Source organism: Syngnathus typhle, linkage group LG9 (genome assembly GCF_033458585.1).
Source record: "Syngnathus typhle isolate RoL2023-S1 ecotype Sweden linkage group LG9, RoL_Styp_1.0, whole genome shotgun sequence".
NCBI lineage: Eukaryota > Metazoa > Chordata > Actinopteri > Syngnathiformes > Syngnathidae > Syngnathus > Syngnathus typhle.
In genome coordinates this window covers 5357271-5374489 of record NC_083746.1, presented here as the reverse complement: position 1 = coordinate 5374489, position 17219 = coordinate 5357271, and the positions used below count along the sequence as shown (strand labels likewise).

Sequence of the window (17219 nt, the reverse complement as noted above, 5' to 3'; positions counted from 1 at the left end):
AGTTTGGTAGGCAGCGGTATGCCACAAACCAACACAAACCTAACATTTGTTCTATTTGCAGAGCAGTCACACTTAAGTCCGAAAGAGGTCGAGGGTTAGGAAACTAAAAAGACCGCACCATGCCATTCTCTTTTTTGGGGGGGTTGCAGAAAAAAGATGAAAAAATTGTCTCGCCATTGCCTCAGGATTACTGGAACCCTCCTAGAATAGCCACTTTCCTTTCAAACTTTTTTTTTCATCTAGGTGGTCTGCAGACCTGATGAGTGCAACAGCTGTTGGTGTCTGGATTTCTTTGTGAATAGGGGGACAGTGAACTACAGTACGGGTAAAACAAAGAAAAGGACAAAAGGTACAATAAAAGGGTGTTTTTTTTTGGCAGTTTGGACTTTTCCTTTTTATGCATTATCTGTCTTTTTAAAATGTCGCTGGAAAAAAGTGACAAGAATCCAAAACACACTTCCAGTAATGCTTTTACTTTGAAGGAACAAACAGGAAGTGTTTGTGTTATTATGGCGTGATGACACACGTGCCGTTGGAAGCAGCGCGAGTGGCTCAGATGGTTTCAACTTGAGAAGAACAAAACAAAAGTTAGTTTCTTCTTCTGACATTTTGCGTCTCGTAACACCCGTTTTGTGTCTGACGGAAGACTTTTGGTAGGGCAGAGTTCGAGCAGTCATGTTTCTGCCAGTTGTGATTTTGCTCCTGGTTCTCTGTCCGAACCCACATCTGTGCCGGTCCCTTGAAAACCAGCCTTCCAGCCCTCCGCCCACCACCATCACCGATGCGACGGCGGGCTGCGGCCCTTGCCAAGCCGACTTATGCCCGCCGACTCTTGGCTGTCGGGCCGGCGTGGTCAAGGACCGTTGCGGCTGCTGCTTGGAGTGTGCCAACCTGGAGGGGCAAGCCTGCGACCCGGGAGGTGCCAATGTCCGATTTGGACTCTGCGGCGCCGGGCTGCGTTGCCAGGTGGATCCCAGACCTGCTGGATGGGGACGGGGCCACGAGGAGGAGGAGGAGGAGGAGGAAGAAGAGCAAGTGTGTGTTTGCGAGGACCCCGAGGCGGTGTGTGGAAGTGACGGAGTGACGTATGCAAACATGTGCCACTTCAAAGAGGCTGCATTTTCGGATCCCACACTGCACACCAGGGGGAGTGGTCCCTGCAAGACTGGTATGTAGAGCACATGCACACATGTCTCACAAATGCACAACACACACAAACACAAACAGACTCAACCCTAACCCCCGTCCCTTGCCACAGTTCCGGTGATCAAAGTGGGCCCAAAAAGTCAAGTGAATGGGAGCGGCAGCCATCTTGTTTTCCTGTGTGAGGTATTCGCCTTCCCGATGGCGGCGGTGGAATGGCGTAAGGACAAACGAAGTGGTGGCGACAAACTGGATGAGGACGAAGGAGACAACCACAATGACATCGTTCTGCCCGGAGACGACCCGCACATTTCTGTGCAGGTGACACGTGCATGCATGACACTACAAAAGAATAAAGCATAACAAATACCAGGAAAATGAATGAAATGTTTGCCTCGCATAGAAGAACGTTATCTTAGGAATAAATTTGGGGCTAGCATTCCTTGATGTGCATCTCCAGAGTCGTGGCGGTCCTCAACAATTTGAACTCTCCAGTTGGCTGCAGATTGAAGGGGCGGAGCCTCAAGACTCAGGAACTTATCACTGCATAGCCCGCAACAGACTTGGCTCTGTCTCTGCCTCTGCTGCGCTGGGGGTCCTGCCAGCGGGTGAGGAAAACACACGCCACTTGATTCAATGCTTTCTTCTGATCGACCGCCCAATATATTGCTCTGATTGGTCGCACAATGATACTTCTCTCCTGATTGGTCATGTTTTTGTTCTTCAGAGGAACTGTCATCCTACTTGGCCAATCACGTATCTGTCATGAAACAGCTGAGTGACGCCCTGGACTACGACCTCTATTGATGATGATGACGATGATGTTGATGTCTCCTCCTCTGGCCCACCGTTGGCTGACCTTGAATAATTTACATAGAGAAAGATAAACTGTAAAGATACAAAGATAGATGAGGTTAAAACGTGTGCTGATTTGTATTTTTAACAGCCACGCGATTGGCTGTCTGTGAAGAGGCGGCGCATCCGCATCAAATCCAAGCTATACAAAACATATCGAAAGAAAATAAAAATAAAACAACTGTTACATACTTAAGTCAAACTGAAGAGTGTCTTGTTGCTTTGCTATACAAACAGCAACTACGTCAAATTCATCTTGTGTATGCAGTGTGTGTGTTTTAAGAAACGTACAAGAGGAAGTTGTCTCGATGTCATCTGTCAAGCTGATACTGCAGAAGAGAAGAAGAAGTGACAATGAGAACACAAGAACAGGAAGTTGAAGCCACAAACGTCAGCACGAAAGGGGGCACGACACACACAAAAAGACAAGACGTGGATTAAGACAACAACGAGGGCGACGTGAGAATGGACGAGGACTTAAAGAAAGAAGGAAACGTTTACCTTCAGCACCACAGGTTTGGAAAGGTAACGCACACTAATCTAAAACCAATGCTAACATGGAAACAACCAACACACCCATAAAAAAAAACATGTTTTTGAACATTGTTGTTCTTATGATAATCATTTACAGCAATAGCACAATAAATTATCATCGATAACCTTGTGGTTAGCACATTTTCATCCAAGGTACGAGGTTCCGGGTTTGAGACCCAACTGCGGCCTTTCTGTGTTGAGGTTTTCTTTATTTTTTACCATGTTAGCTTAATCTAAGACCAACAAGTCTCTACAGGTGTTATTGGAAATCTAAAAGTGCTTTTTTTTTGTCACTTGTTCACTGGTGACCATCCAGTCACTTGATTGTTCAGTGCTGCTCCTAATAGTGATATTTGAAGGTCGACACATTGTGTATTGTGTTACATGGATTGTGTCTGCTTCACTTGGTTAACGAGATTCATCTTGTCATCTTAATGTACGTAACGACACTTTTTAGTTTTTCCAGATACCTTTGTATTTCCAGATAAAATGCTGTCTTTGCTTTGCTTAAAAAAATTGGTTGGTCTTGAATGAGCGCTAGGTCTAGTCTCATATTAAGTATATATGTCAGCCATGCTAGTTCTGAGTCTCATTCAACCTCTCAACCTCTTATTCTAGAGCTCCTGCTGTTTTCTGAGTTCCTGAGTTTCCCGTTCTTTACTCTGTGTTTGGCAATCAGATTGAAATGTCCCTTAAGAAGAGAACTGCATTCTACTTCCAACCACTTTTAGTAGTTTGGAAAGCATGAGTTCTGTTAAACTTGGTTTAATAGTGGTGCGGAAGTTAAGTTCTTCTTCCTTTTCTTACAGTCACACTTTGAAAGTTTCATTTTTACTTCTAATTCAAACCGAAAGACAAAGTAAGCATCTCCAACACAGCTAACCATGACTGTAAGCATTTTGCATGATGAAGAAACGTTTAAACTTGTGCATGTGTGTGCAGAAGTGGAAAAGTATGTGGGGGATGCTTTTCCGAGAAAGTTCTACTTCCATTTCCCGTCTGGAATTGTGGGAAATTAAAGACGGCGGCAGCGGCGAGAAGAAGCAAAGAAGTGGACGCAAACACACCAAGGTCCGTCCTTTTGTCCGACAATCTGTCTTATCACGGTGCCACTTCTTAATAACCATAGCCTCCATCGTCCACCCCTCAGATGATCCGTCTGTCCGACCTGGTCCAAGTGAGCACCAATGTCCATGTGGAGGGATGTCCTGCGGACTCCGCCCCTTTTCGGCTCCAGACAGTCGACAGGGTTGTGGTGCTGGCGGCCCGTACTGACCACGTCAGCGACTGGGCCATGACACTGTGCCAGCTCGCCTTTCCCGTACGCACACAACTGCAATTCCACATTTACCAGGATAAACATCCCGTTTAATCACATAATTCACATTTTCAGCCCCAGAGTCACCTACAGTACCGTGAAAACGTATTTACTTCTTCTTTTTCGCAGTTCCCCTACTTTAAGATTATCAAGCATAATACACCCCCCCCCCTCCCCGATAACACCTAAAGTGTTGTAAAAAAACATACTCGGTATGATTGAGCAAACATTTTCAAAATCTTGCCTACCCTCCATGCAGGTGAGCTGGGAGGAATCTTACAAAAGCAGAGGCAGACAACAAGAACAAAGAGAAGACCAAGAAGGGATGGAGGACAATGTTTTGTACAGCAGCACCACCAGCACAGGTACTAAGTTTGCACGAGTGTGTGTCTGTGTGCGGGCGCATCTGTGTAAGAGAGAGAGCAACGTTTAGCCTCAAAGTATGCAACAGGAAATGAGTTCTCCAGATGAATAAAGCCAACTTTTGTTTTCAGTTGAAGGCAGATGTGGAGTTGATCAACTTGTGTGTGTCTGTGTATGAATGTATGTAAATATACATGTATGTTCCCTTCTCGTGAGTGGCAATGCATAATGGCTGACTTGAGCTCTTACCGCAGCATATCCAAGTTATTTTTAGACATCTGTCACTCATGCAATAGGTCACACAGGAAATGAGCTACTCAGACAGGAAGTCGACATCTGTGCTAGCGACAACAGTTCATTGACACACTAACTGGGGTTATGTGTGTGTGTCTCCAGGCCGTGACTTCAAGGTACATGTGCGTAGTACTGCATCATCTGAACGTTGCAATTTAAAGGGCAATGGCATCCTAAGAGCGGGCGAGGATGCCCTCTACCTACTGGACAATCAAGGCGTCACACTGATGTCTTGGCCATACAAATTCCTTCGGCGCTTTGGACGAGACAAGGTTGCATACACACACGTGAATAATTGTACACACACACACAGTGGTGATGACTCTTGTGGGTCTGTGTGTGCACGTGTGCGTTTATTTCAGAGCTGTTTCTCAGTGGAGGCGGGTCGTCGTTGTGAATCCGGTGAAGGCAATTTTGAGTTTGACACCAAAGAAGGTCACTCCCTATTCCAAGCAGTGGAAGCGGCCATTAGCATTCACCGTGCCCTTCAAACATCCGGAGGCAGGCCAATGAGGGGGGATCCCTCCCGGAAGGTCAACCTACCACCATTACCGCCCACGCCGCACACCTACGACTGGCCTTTTTCAGATCAGGTCAGTACGTGAGTCATAAAATGATATCGCAACCGGGTGTTTATGTTGAATTTTGCTCCTGATTGGTGTTTCAGGTGGACATGGCCTTGTCGCAGACAGTGGCGGGGGTCAGTGGGTTGACGTTGGATAACCGCAGGGGCACCACCTCTGTAAGAAGGTCTCCCGTCATCCCTAGGCTGCCACCCATAGACTTTACCTACTCACAGGTGTCCTTTCCTGCAACGCCCCCCGGCACACCCCCAAGTACGACATCCGCCAGTCAACAGGACGGCGAGTACTCAGAGGTGACGCTAAACTCGACCCGCCTCCAAGATGAAGCCCTGGAGGGCGGTGCTACTGCGTCACTCGACAGGAAAATGGATCACATTTACGATGAGCCACAAGTTGAGGACCTGCGAGCTCCGCCGTCTGAATACGACTTCCCTGAGGAGTTAAAAGGAGATGCGTGGAGGGTCATGGCTGCCCCCGCTGATCCTTTCTATGCCACCCCTATACGGAAACACAAGGCCCTTCCTGTTGCAGTGCCAGACGTGCCGTAAGAAGTCAATGAGACGGCGGCGTGTCAATGACTATGTCACCATCAGTCACATTTATGGCAGCGCATAAATAATATTTAAAAAAAAAAAACACAAAACACCTAATAGTGGGCCGCAAAATGAAAAGTAAATGGTCACCGGGCCGCAAGCTTGAGACCCCAGCTCTACCCGATTGCACTTCCGACAAAGAGTAATGATATAATTAAGTATAAAATAAACAACTAAACTTTCCGCATCATGATTTCATGGTATATTTTGAAGGCTAATAATAATATGGAAATCCAATCAAAGTTAATTTAATATGCATCTCATGAGAGATAACATAACCTGTCTTGTATCATAAAATACAATAGTTTATTGTATGTCAAACATGTTCTAATAAAGTATGTGTTTAATTAGAATGGACACAATTTAAGGAAAACTCCAATCGAAACACTAGAATACACCAGTCAACATTGTCTGTACAATTAATTTAAACAAATTAAGTTCATCAATGAAAAAAAAGCTATTGTATACTGATTTGGCTTCAGACCATTTTATAACCCCCACCAGCTAGATAAATAAATGAATAAGATGAGGCAGTTGTGGAATAAATGCCAAAAAACGGATGCTTCTCTTAAAATGCAACAGAAAGGAAACCAAACAGATATTGATGCTGTAGTGTTTATTTTTTATTTTTTTTACAATAGTCATCAGAAGTCATTTTTCAACAATATCTTTGCAGCAATTTACAACAGACACTATCTCAAAACATTAAACCCACTCATTCAAATGAAAGCTGAGATTAGACGAGTGCATACAGTGCATCAGGCAAAATCTAGAAAAAAAAATTAGAAGGTCTTTGAAAAAAAACAATTATGTTCTTAATGCTAAAATGTGATAAAGAGCCCAACTACAATCCCGCTAAAGTATGTTGGCATCCCTGCAACCAGGTTTAAAGATCTGAAGTGTGACGATGAGTTTGATGCTCTTACGGAACCACGGGTAGAAGAGAGCATAGATGATGGGGTTCAGGCAGGAGTTAAAGTGGGTCAGCCAGATCTCGAAGGCGGCCGAGGTGGCGTTCACTGATGTGTCCTCGCCCGCCAAGGTGGGCACGTAATAGGGAATGAAACAAGCGAGGAAAACCACCACCACGATACCCAGAGTCCTGGCTGCCTTCAATTCGCTCTTCTTCACCATGCGCTGGACATGGACGGCAGCCACACGTGATTGCAGTCCCCGTGCTTGACGGATGGCGATTGCAAAAACCCTCAAGTAGAGCAGGAGGATGACAATAATGGGCAAGATAAAGGTGCAAACCAGGTCCACCATGCCTGCCATGTTGCCGATGATGACTATGCACTCCCCCAGGCAGGAGATGGACTTACCAGGCTCTTCCAGGTGCTCGTGGAGTAGCAACAGCCGGTAGACTACAGAGCAGAGCCAGCAGAGGCCCACGCCGACCTGCGCCCTCCTTTTGGTGACCTGGTTCGGGTAGGAGAGCGGCTCACTGATGGCCACGTAGCGGTCCGCCGAGATAAGTACCATGTTGGCCACTGAGGATGAAGTAATGATGTAGTCGCCCACATAGTACAGCATGCACACCATGTCGCCCAGGAACCAGCAGGCCTCGATGTAGATAATCTCCACGGGCATGAGCAGGAGGCCCACCAGGAGGTCGGAGACAGACAAAGACAGTAGGAGGAGGTTGGTGGGTGTGTGCAGCTGTCTGGAGAGAGCACAGCAACATCATGAGGTCTGCGTCCACTGTGAACAAACAACAAAAGAAGCGTGCCTGAAGTAGGAGATGGCAAGGATGACAAGCAGGTTGAGAGCCACAGTGAGGAACGAGACAATGGATAGAAGCGCGTAGATCAGCATGGCATGGCTGGGTGGCTGCTTGGGTGTCCTGCACGAAGCGTTAGACTGCGGGTAGCAGAGTTCCGGCAACTCGCCGCTTTCCATCGCTGACCGTAGAAAGCAGAAGGAATGAGCAGGTGGAGCCGCTCTTTGGACACGTCTCTCTTCGGCGTCTTCGTTTTAATCATGTCAGGAAGCCCACGTGGTGGCATTTGATTCGCTGATTGACGGATGAAGCCCCGCCCACTTCACCTTGCCTTACGTTCACTCTTTTTTTATTTTTCATTGTATGTTCAATCTTTTCATGCAAATCCTCAATCATACTGTGTCAAACAAACATGTGATATCTTAACAGTGGAGTTAATTGGGCTGAATGGATGGATGGATGGATGGATGGATGGATGGATGGATGGATGGATGGATGGATGGATGGACGACAACAACAAGGGTTTAAAATCACATGAATTCATCAGCATTGCACTTTTGATTGAAACGCACTAGTGTTGGCTCATGAGTGAACGATTTGTTCAAAACAACTAATATCTTCGGTGAACAAGTGACCGAATCACTTCCTAAAGTGATTCGTTCTTTTTTCACTTCATATGACTTCAACCAGTAGGTGTCAGTAATGCGCATTGAAGCTGGTGCCACCTTACCACAAAACAGAACGAAGGAGAAAATGACATAACTTCCCGTTCACGAACGAGTCGTGACTTGCATTTCCCGTTCTGTGAGTGAATAGAATAGAATATTTCCAGTTCATCGCGAGAACGGATCAGCGAGGGAACGAATCGTGACTTTCCCGTTCGCGAACGAGTTAATGGGTCAACTGCCTTCTTTCTTTCCCGTGCATCAACGGATCAGTCAGTGAACGTGTTGCGTCTTGTTAGGATACGGATTTTAGCTATTGATCTGACTCCAAATTGTGATCAACACTTAACACAAGAATTGCTATGTTCTAATCCACACACTGGCGCACCTAACAATTTTGCGAGTTCGTTCTGTCAAAGAGAAGACCAGTAGATCAATCAGACCGAATTTACCAATTGTTTAATCTTGACAAAGCAAGCTAATACAGGCGCCTGGGTCTTTGGGTCCTTAACACAAAACTCGTGTGCTTTCGTGGCCAGAAAGACGACACATTCTTCCGGGTTGCCCAGTTTTAAAGAAACACAATATGAATATTCAAACATGCAAAAGATTGTGTGGTGATTGGTCGATGGTCGATGGTCATCTCCTCCTCGTTTGGGTTTTCCCCTGCTCAGCACAGGTGTCTGGACCACAAAGACGAGTTGTTTTTCGCGTTCCCATCGGCCTTGAGATATCCTCCCTGGACCTCCTGTTCTACAATACTTTGAAGAAAACAAATTCATGTAGCCTGCACATTCCTTTCCACTTATTAAGCGACCACACTACTACTAGAAATTATATTGATATGATTATATGTGTCTAACGGAGCCTTAATCAAATGTGTTTGCAAACTGCCGAAAGTACATTTCCCTTTAGTCTCCTGACGTGAACGATGTAAGCCAGAATGTAAATAAAGAACCACTCACTGAAACACCACTTCTTTTATGCCCGTTTTCTCCAAGCTAAAGAAAACCAACTGGCTAATTGATTTGTTTTAATTGAGAGAAAAAAAAACATCAGCAAAAGCATTTCACTAACTGACCAGGAGATGGCGACAGCGCGGCATCTGAAGACCATGGATCGTTCTGCTATGCCGGTTTAAAAAAAAAAAAAAAACGTAATTAGCTAGGGGTCAAAGGTCAAAGTTTACGGTTCAAAGTTCACCCAGGGGTCAAAGGTCGGTTCAAAGTTCACGGGGTCATGTGCACATTTTCGATTTTTAACTAGAGTTGAAAGTTCAGGGTTCAAAGGTCACCCAGGGGTCACCACGGGGTCACCACGGGGTCACCGCGGGGCCACGGGGTCACCACGGGGTCACCGCGGGGTCACCGCGGGTTCAAAGTTCAGGGTTCACTTTTTTTTTTTTTTTTTTTTTAGGTTAACCTTTATTTAAACCAGTGCTTCTCAATTATTTTCTGTTACGCCCCCCCCTAGCAAGAAGAAAACTATTCGCGCCCCCCCTCCCCACCGTGACTATCCTAACTTGTCTTGTAAGTCGTAAAATGTTGCACTGTCGCAAACGTGACAGAAGTAACAATGAGAGCGCCACTGCCCCCTGCTGTAGTAAACGCGCAATTACACTTTATTCTAGTACTGCCAAAAAAAAAGCCTGTTCCCCAGGGTCACACGCGCCCCCCCAGGAATAGCACCGTGCCCCCCTTGGGGGGCGCGCCCCACTATTTGAGAAGCACTGCATCAGGTACACCGCCATTTTCAAGTCTACCTAATAACAGGCCACTTCATTAGGGAAAAATCATGGCCAAAGCTGAACTGAAAGTAAAACTGCCACACCCGCCCTCACCCCCACCTCCTGATTGGCTGGTTGATTTGTGACGTCACACGGACACTCCATTAGGTATATCAAAATTTTTAGGTGTACCTAACAACTTTATGCATTTTTTGTACGTGTCAAGAATGTGTATTTGACTACTTGCTCTTCATTGTGGCGGACACCAATGTACACATACATATTGTCATATAAAGCAGTTAACCAAATGTCAGATTTTTGTTCTCATGCCCCAAAAAATGAAAACAAGAAATAAAACACCAGACAAGTTTTAACAGGTTTTGATGTTTATTAAAATAATAATAATAATAAAAGTACATTTCAAATGTGAAATTGCAGTATATATATTGGATAACAATATTTAGGCATACACGTTATTTAAAAACTACTATAAGTGTTATAAAATCAAGATTACCCAAAGAGAAGCATAATTTCCCCGTTGTTGCATAACGGCGCATCTCTTCATGCAATAACGTTAGCCGTTAGTTTGGAGAAAACGTGCATAAAAGAAGTGGTGTTTCAGTGAGTGGTTCTTTCTTTACATTCTGGCTTACATCGTTCACGTCAGGAGACGCAACACGTTCACTGACTGATCCGTTGATGCACGGGAAGAGGGGAAGGAAGGAAGGAAGGCAGTTGACCCATTGACTCGCTCGCGAACGGGAAAGTCACGATTCGTTCCCTCGCTGATCCGTTCTCCCGATGAACTGGAAATGCGAATCACTCACTCACTCACTGATTCGGTTGTTGGTGAACGAGAAATGCAATTCACAACTCGTTCGTGAACGGGCAGTTACGTCATTTTCTCCTTCGTTTTGTTTTACGGCGGGGTGGCACCAGCTTCAATGGGCATTACTGACACCTAGTGGTTGAAGTCATGTGAACTGAAAAAAGAACGAATCACTTTAGAAAGTGGTTCCATCACTCTCGTTCACTGAAAAGATTCGTTCTTTAGAACGAATCGTTCACTCACGAACCAACATTAGTGTAGGTGTTGTATTATAGAAAGAAATGAGTGAATAATCGAGCCAATTATCATTATTATATGTATTTTTTTTGGGGGGGGGGTGTAGTTGTATTGTTTGACGTATATGTTGTCAACCAAAAGCCAACCACTACTTCCCAGAATTCATTTGTTGTTGGCATTGTTTGGAACATGACCACAATAATTGAGGGAACACTGTACATTATTTGCGTGGGTGGATGAATAGCACAAAAAAAATAAAATAATAATAATAATAATCAGAATGTAGTCATGATGATCTTATTTGTGCTTGTGTGTCGATGTACACTCAACAAGAAGTTGTTGTATTGTGTACTTGTGCACAAACTTTATTACACTTAAAGCAACAACGAGCATTTGTGTTTTTGTTTCATCATATTTAGGTGTGAAACAGTCACACAAACACACACACACGCACGCAACACAATGCCCCTTAATTACATGGCTGCTGCAATTAAAGGTGTGAAACAAACATGTCATGATGCAAGCATTGCACAGACAAACAAGTCAAAGTTAACACAACACATGTTCCTAATGACTCCCCAGTCAAACACCTAAATGACACATTCAACTTGAAACCAACAGTAACCACAATATACTGCTAATTAGAAAAACAAAAGTGACAATTCCTTCCATTTGTTAGCGAACATTGTGCGTCATGTATGCATGCATGTAATTAGTATTATTGACTGTACTGTATTATATAAAAAAGTAAATATCTTATCTAAGTGTCAGAAAATTGTCTCAAAGATATCACCAGAGTATTCGTTAAATACTTACAAACAGCGTCACTGTGAATATGAAGTGTAACTTTGTTAGAGCAGTGCAAAGGGCTACAAATTTGAAGCAGTTGCGTAACCTTATTTGGAAATCACCAGGTAGTCCAGCATTGGATAGAAAATGCACATGGCAGCAACAAGAAGTTTATTAAGAAAGCAAGGATGACCGCTAAATTGATGGGTTTGTGCAGTTCCTGTGGTGCAAAGACAACAAAACATGTCAAAGCACAAACAAACACAATTATAAAGAATAATTTGATGGGAAAAAAGCAAATATTTGAAGTGAGAGATAGCGCCAATGATGCCATAACAGCTTGATACTGTAACAATTGTGGGAGTATTAGCTTTAGCATTTAGCAGAATTACTTGAGGCCACCCAGAGATGTGGTGAAAGTCACTCACCTCTTAAGTCCAGGCCATAGTGATGATAGAAGGACCTCCATCATCAACAGTGGTAGGCACAGATCGCCGTCTTCTCCCTGCATTGTTGCAGTTCTGAAAATAGTATTTAAATCAGTGGCTGAATTCCACGGCTTGGTATTATTAATGGGTCCAAACTCAAAATTACCGGACTGCAAGAGTCTCCCTGTTGGACACACAGCTCTACTTTGCAATGAAGAAACATTTCATTGTTGTTGTCGGAGAACTTGAACGTGTTGAAGGAGAAGTAGTTTGATGTTCCTTCTCCGTTGCCTTCGATCTTGATCGTCCCATCTGCAGGGTTGGGACATCTGCTCGGAAACAGCATCACAGACATGACGTGGACGGCTAAGGGTGACGTCTTTGATGATCTTCTGAGCGAGACTGACCCTGCACTGATGAGGTCATATCGAAGGCTTCCGTTTGAAGCTGACTGATTGGTGGCCCAGCAGGACTCTGTCACCAGCAAAATGGAACTCCCATCCAGTCCATAGGCCTTGATCTCTACCCAGATCTTCTGATTTAGCTGGACACTAGTCCTTAATTCTATGAGTTGTGTTCTGTCAGGGTCAGTGTATGCTGCCATAGTTAAGGTGTAATTCCACTCTCCTGACGTGAATTCTTTAATCACGGGGCTGCCAACACAAATTGGGTAGCTGTTTTATCAACTGTGACTCATTTTAGTTAGCAGAACTGCAACAGGACACCAACCTGTCTATCATTTTGATGGCCATCCCCTCGAGGTTTGGTTGATCAAAATGGCAAGAGAAATCCATAAGCATTTTGTTGGAACGGGTCACCACAGTGGAAATGTTAGGGGTCGCAATGATGTTTTGGTAGCTTATTTTGGTGGTGTTTGCCTAGAGAGTCACAAAAAGGGTGAACAGATTCTATTTGTGCCTATACAACCAATCAAACAGCAGTGTCCGTTTTCCACAGTGGTGGGTACACACCGTGATGATTGCACCGCAAGTGCTGTCCCGGGTGAAGCTGAATTTCACCACGTGGGTTTCGTTGTCTATGTCACCTTTGCACTGTTCATCATGAAGGTGCAGCGTCGTATAGTCGATGCCTTTCTCTGCCAGAAGGCAACAGAACATGTTGATCGATGCAGACGAATGGCTGCAAACCATCGGCTCACCTGAACACAGATTTGACAATAGTTACTCAACCGTGACTCCTAGATTTAAATTGTCATGCGTCGTCGTCAAAATACCAAACTCATCCATTGATTTGTATTTGGAGGCAAAAATGGCCCGGCATTGACAGTGGGCTTCTCCGTCATAGCCTTGACCGCAGAACTCATGGTCGCTGCAGTACATGTCTTGGCAGAGAGCCTGAGGACTAGCATCTGAATACAGAAACATCAATAATCAATAATCCCAATAATCTCTACAGCAGTTGAAAATGAAGAGTACTGCGATCACTAAATGGATCGGGTTCTTTTTAAAGATATAGCATTAATCCCTAAAAGTATTAAATTCATCTGATCAGTATTGGACTGGCAAGAAGTCTGTATAATGTTCGCTCTCCTGCTATGAGAAAATCTGTCCTTACCGCATTGAGCAATCGACCTCCAGCCGTCAATGCTGACATTGCCTTGGGTGTGGCAGGCTCGGACGTAGGCCTCCACCAAATGGCACTTGAGACCGTCTACTGCAGGATATTTGCTCAAATTGTCAACACAGGCTGATACAAAGGGCTCTGGGTTGATGTGCATGTGGCACTGGGTGAAGGGATCTTGCCACAAGATATGACACCTGTTGAATGAAGACATGGAAGCATTAACGTGAATCACTACCGAGTTAGTTCAAAAGGATCTTGGATGTCTATAGCCGTGAATGGCAGTGCATTAGTTAAACTGAGAACTAATGGTTTATTCAAGAATACATGTTTACCATTCAGTTGTAGCTGTGGAGTTGATCATATCGGTTTCTTCATGTTGCATCTCACACCTGTATGGGTATTAAATACCAAATATGAAGCAAATAACTATACAATGGCAGCTCAGGCGGTTGTGGACGTACTCTGTGATGCTGTGTTCAGCAACTCTTTGTTGGTTAAAATCCAAAGAGGAATTGCCACATAGGCCGTGCACAACACCGCCATTTACACCTGTTCATGTTGAGGGTAGAATGTTAGTTCAGTATCATGGGTCTTTCAAACAGCATCTTTTGGGGGAAGGTTCATTTGATTCAACAAGAAAATACTGTCTATATGACTGTTCATCATGTTTTTATGTCACTGAATTACCGTATTGACGCGAATATAAGACAAATTGAAATGTCGTCTTACATTCGGGGTCTAGACAAAGGCTTCTTTCAAACTTGAGTCTTGAAAAAGAGGGGGTCGTCTTATAATCGGGGTCGTCTTATATTCGGGCCAATACGGTAATATAATTACCCAAAGACCAAAATAATGTTCATACCCATCAAGTGAATCTGTGCTGTGGTGCCGTCAAAGAAGACAGAAAGTGTATAGTTAGAGCCTAAAATTTTGGCAGTCACTCCGCTCTGGCCCTTGGAGAGTTCCACGCCGTGGACAACCTTTGCTGTAGTTGAGACTTCACTCAGCTCGCCGTTGATCTTCAAACCATCAGAAGAGCACAAATTTAAATGAAGGAATCCAACATAATCCAAATGATATTGGTTGACTGACAACAAACACTTTGTGTAATTTGTGTCATCTAGGTGGGTCAATTGTTTGGTTCTCTCTCGTGCATGGTTCTTTTGTGTTTTGCATCAGCCATGACGTCACACTAATAAATAACTCAAAACAAAACCGCTAACTTTTTACAGAGTCATACAGATCATCACATTTCTGACGCTTTCATGTCAACTCACCTTGACTCTGCTACCTTGCAACAGTATAATGTTAACATCTTGGCTGGACAGATGCAGGATCACATGATCCAAGAAGCTGACGTCTTTAAGACGTCTTTCCCGGTAAACACCGTGGATCCGGACATCTTGGATAGCGTCCGACGTCATTAGATTGTATCCACAGCGGTCGGGGACGGCGTGAACACGGCCGACGAAATCGATGACGGTGGAACCGGTCAGAGTGCACATGGTGTTGAAGGCACAACTGGTGAAGTGACAAGCAATACCGTCATTAGGCGTCTGGAATATAAAGCAGCTGGCCACAACACTGATTTACCTCCCGTTGCCCTGGCAATGATACATAGGGGGACATTCACTGACAGCGGTGGCAACGCCGTTCACATCGCAGGTCACCCTTGAGCAAATGTATGGGTCGCTTACGGTGGTATTGGTCATGTAAACAAAACCTGCGGTATGGGAGGGTAAGATTTATACCATATTGTTAGACGTGTTTTAAGAGCTTACCTCTCATTCTGCATCCACTCATGTCCCTGATGACGCCCATGCTGGTTTCATTGGTTGGAAAGACGTATTTTGAAACCGTGTGGCCATTAACCTGTACGTCTGCTACCTGTGACAAAAAAAAAATATATATCTATGGAGCAGACTAGTTCAGGTCTTAACTAGAGCAAAGAAATATGAAGTCAAGTAGCTTTCTTTCAACTAACGTGAAACCTTCCTTACTTCATTTCATCTGTGATGGGGTTAGGGTTACTCTGTTTCGGCACTAATTGAATAACACTCATTCCGGATATCATTTAAATACTTACAAGATCAACATTTGTGTATCCAGAATATGTCTTGATGGCCAAAATTGCTTGTTTTCCAAAGTTACCCAGTTCAACTTGTTGAATCTGTCAACATTGAATGTACACATTAAAAAGTTAATAATACGTTGAGTTTTATAAGATAAACTAAAAAAAGGTGACCCACCTCAGAATTGTCATTGTCTTTCAATGGTATAACATTGACACATTGCCCCCTATGTTTCAGACTTGGTAACATTTGATGAATGCCCGATCCGGTGGGGATTTCTTGCGTGAGTACCGACCAGTTGCCATTGTCCGCCGTTCCTCCCGATACAAGTATGCAGTCGTTCTGGTTGGCAGCTTCATACGTGCCGGTGAAGCAAAGTGCAAATTTGCTATTGTTGAATGCCACCTGACATTAGGGGATGAAAATTAGAAAAAGAGGCTGGCAGAAATTTTCAAGAAACACAATTTAGTGCTGCTTTGGCCTCGAAAATGCTTTGACATTTTATTTTATCAGTCAGTAACTTGGTGTCACTCACATGGACTTTTTCATACTTGTGCCCGTAGTACGTGATGGGACAGGTAGTGATGTTTATCTCACCAGAGTTGGTAAAAGTCTGGCTCATTGCAGCAGCACCTGAACAAAGGAACCATTTTATTATTATTAACATTATTATTATTACATTAACATAGAATTTCAACACTTTAGTCTGCTTTTAAACTGATTGTGCAAGCAAATAAGTTGTGTTTAAATTATATCACTATCTTACCCAAAGTGCCAAGCACTGCCAGGTACAATATGAACATTTTCGAGGTCCACTCACTCGCTCACAGGCAGCTGAAATAAGCAAAATGTATTAATTCGATCACACATTTAAGGTACAATGAATACACATTGTTCCTATGAGTGGCAAGACAAAAAATTTCCAGGTTGCCAGGGAATTAAAGTGGGAAAGAACCATCATCTGTCGGGAGGCTTCACTCAAACCCTACAAAATGAGTGTGATGAAATTCATGCATTCCAAATTTGATTTCAGACAAATTTGTATTTGTGGACGAGTTGAATATCTTTGGTTTAATGTAAGGCTAAATTTATTTCTGACTTCTCATGAAAGTTGTCCCCAATTTGGTTGGAAAAAAGAGGATGCGATTTGACATTAATTGATCTTATTTAAAAAAGTAGAACACAGAAAGTGCAACAATCCACATTAAAGCACTTCCTGATGCTACTTGTGTAGGTAAATGTATCATCCAAAAAGATCACCTTTGAGTCTTCTTACCTTTTCAGCTAAGTCTGTATGTTGCGCTTTGCTTGGCTTCCTCTTATCTCTGTGTTCAGGACACACTGGCTTTGTGTCTTTTCGTTACAGACTTGCCTTGTGTCACTCAACATTCCATTGCAAAAGTATTGTTGTCGTCGTACGGTGGTGAAGTTGGTAATTATCGCTGAAGTGGAAGGTGAAAAAGTAATTATCTTTGTCACATGTCT

General features: G+C 43.9%; 3 protein-coding genes and 1 pseudogene across 3 annotated transcripts; 2 read left to right on the top strand and 2 right to left on the bottom strand.

The window, feature by feature from the left end:
- Positions 1 to 675: 675 nt before the first annotated feature.
- Positions 676 to 2200, top strand: LOC133159886 (kazal-type serine protease inhibitor domain-containing protein 1-like). Its single transcript, XM_061287283.1, has 4 exons — positions 676 to 1168; positions 1259 to 1464; positions 1604 to 1751; positions 1871 to 2200. The coding sequence occupies exons 1-4, from the start codon at positions 676 to 678 to the stop codon at positions 1948 to 1950; spliced, it is 927 nt and encodes a 308-aa protein (XP_061143267.1). The 3' UTR covers positions 1951 to 2200.
- A 112-nt stretch (positions 2201 to 2312) lies between these two features.
- dok2 (docking protein 2) lies at positions 2313 to 5871 on the top strand. The gene is made up of 7 exons (XM_061287282.1): positions 2313 to 2523; positions 3475 to 3603; positions 3683 to 3853; positions 4110 to 4215; positions 4610 to 4779; positions 4870 to 5100; positions 5175 to 5871. The coding sequence occupies exons 1-7, from the start codon at positions 2464 to 2466 to the stop codon at positions 5637 to 5639; spliced, it is 1332 nt and encodes a 443-aa protein (XP_061143266.1). The 5' UTR covers positions 2313 to 2463; the 3' UTR covers positions 5640 to 5871.
- A 426-nt stretch (positions 5872 to 6297) lies between these two features.
- On the bottom strand, positions 6298 to 7583 carry LOC133159885 (trace amine-associated receptor 13c-like; annotated as a pseudogene).
- A 3570-nt stretch (positions 7584 to 11153) lies between these two features.
- On the bottom strand, positions 11154 to 17145 carry LOC133160089 (alpha-tectorin-like). Its single transcript, XM_061287662.1, has 19 exons — positions 17011 to 17145; positions 16501 to 16568; positions 16270 to 16367; positions 15912 to 16139; positions 15749 to 15832; positions 15444 to 15549; positions 15256 to 15385; positions 14940 to 15183; positions 14525 to 14681; positions 14124 to 14211; positions 13995 to 14051; positions 13654 to 13856; positions 13313 to 13447; positions 13050 to 13237; positions 12808 to 12956; positions 12486 to 12731; positions 12245 to 12407; positions 12079 to 12171; positions 11154 to 11870 (listed from the first exon to the last, which is right to left on the bottom strand). The coding sequence occupies exons 2-18, from the start codon at positions 16535 to 16537 to the stop codon at positions 12082 to 12084; spliced, it is 2403 nt and encodes an 800-aa protein (XP_061143646.1). The 5' UTR covers positions 16538 to 16568; positions 17011 to 17145; the 3' UTR covers positions 11154 to 11870; positions 12079 to 12081.
- Positions 17146 to 17219: the final 74 nt, after the last annotated feature.

What these genes read in the sequence shown, in the direction of transcription:
- LOC133159886 (XM_061287283.1), top strand. Translation starts at nt 676, where the DNA reads ATGTTTCTGCCAGTTGTGATTTTGCTCCTGGTTCTCTGTCCGAACCCA. An exon ending in GAGTGGTCCCTGCAAGACTG is followed by an intron (nt 1,169 to 1,258) that starts GTATGTAGAGCA and finishes CCCTTGCCACAG; the next exon opens with TTCCGGTGATCAAAGTGGGC. An exon ending in GCTGGGGGTCCTGCCAGCGG is followed by an intron (nt 1,752 to 1,870) that starts GTGAGGAAAACA and finishes TTTGTTCTTCAG; the next exon opens with AGGAACTGTCATCCTACTTG.
- dok2 (XM_061287282.1), top strand. Translation starts at nt 2,464, where the DNA reads ATGGACGAGGACTTAAAGAAAGAAGGAAACGTTTACCTTCAGCACCAC. An exon ending in AGCACCACAGGTTTGGAAAG is followed by an intron (nt 2,524 to 3,474) that starts GTAACGCACACT and finishes ATGTGTGTGCAG; the next exon opens with AAGTGGAAAAGTATGTGGGG. An exon ending in ACTGGCCTTTTTCAGATCAG is followed by an intron (nt 5,101 to 5,174) that starts GTCAGTACGTGA and finishes TTGGTGTTTCAG; the next exon opens with GTGGACATGGCCTTGTCGCA.
- LOC133160089 (XM_061287662.1), bottom strand. Translation starts at nt 16,537, where the DNA reads ATGTTCATATTGTACCTGGCAGTGCTTGGCACTTTGG. An exon ending in GATACACAAATGTTGATCTT is followed by an intron (nt 15,550 to 15,748) that starts GTAAGTATTTAA and finishes TTTTTGTCACAG; the next exon opens with GTAGCAGACGTACAGGTTAA. An exon ending in TCCACAGCTACAACTGAATG is followed by an intron (nt 13,857 to 13,994) that starts GTAAACATGTAT and finishes TTCATTCAACAG; the next exon opens with GTGTCATATCTTGTGGCAAG.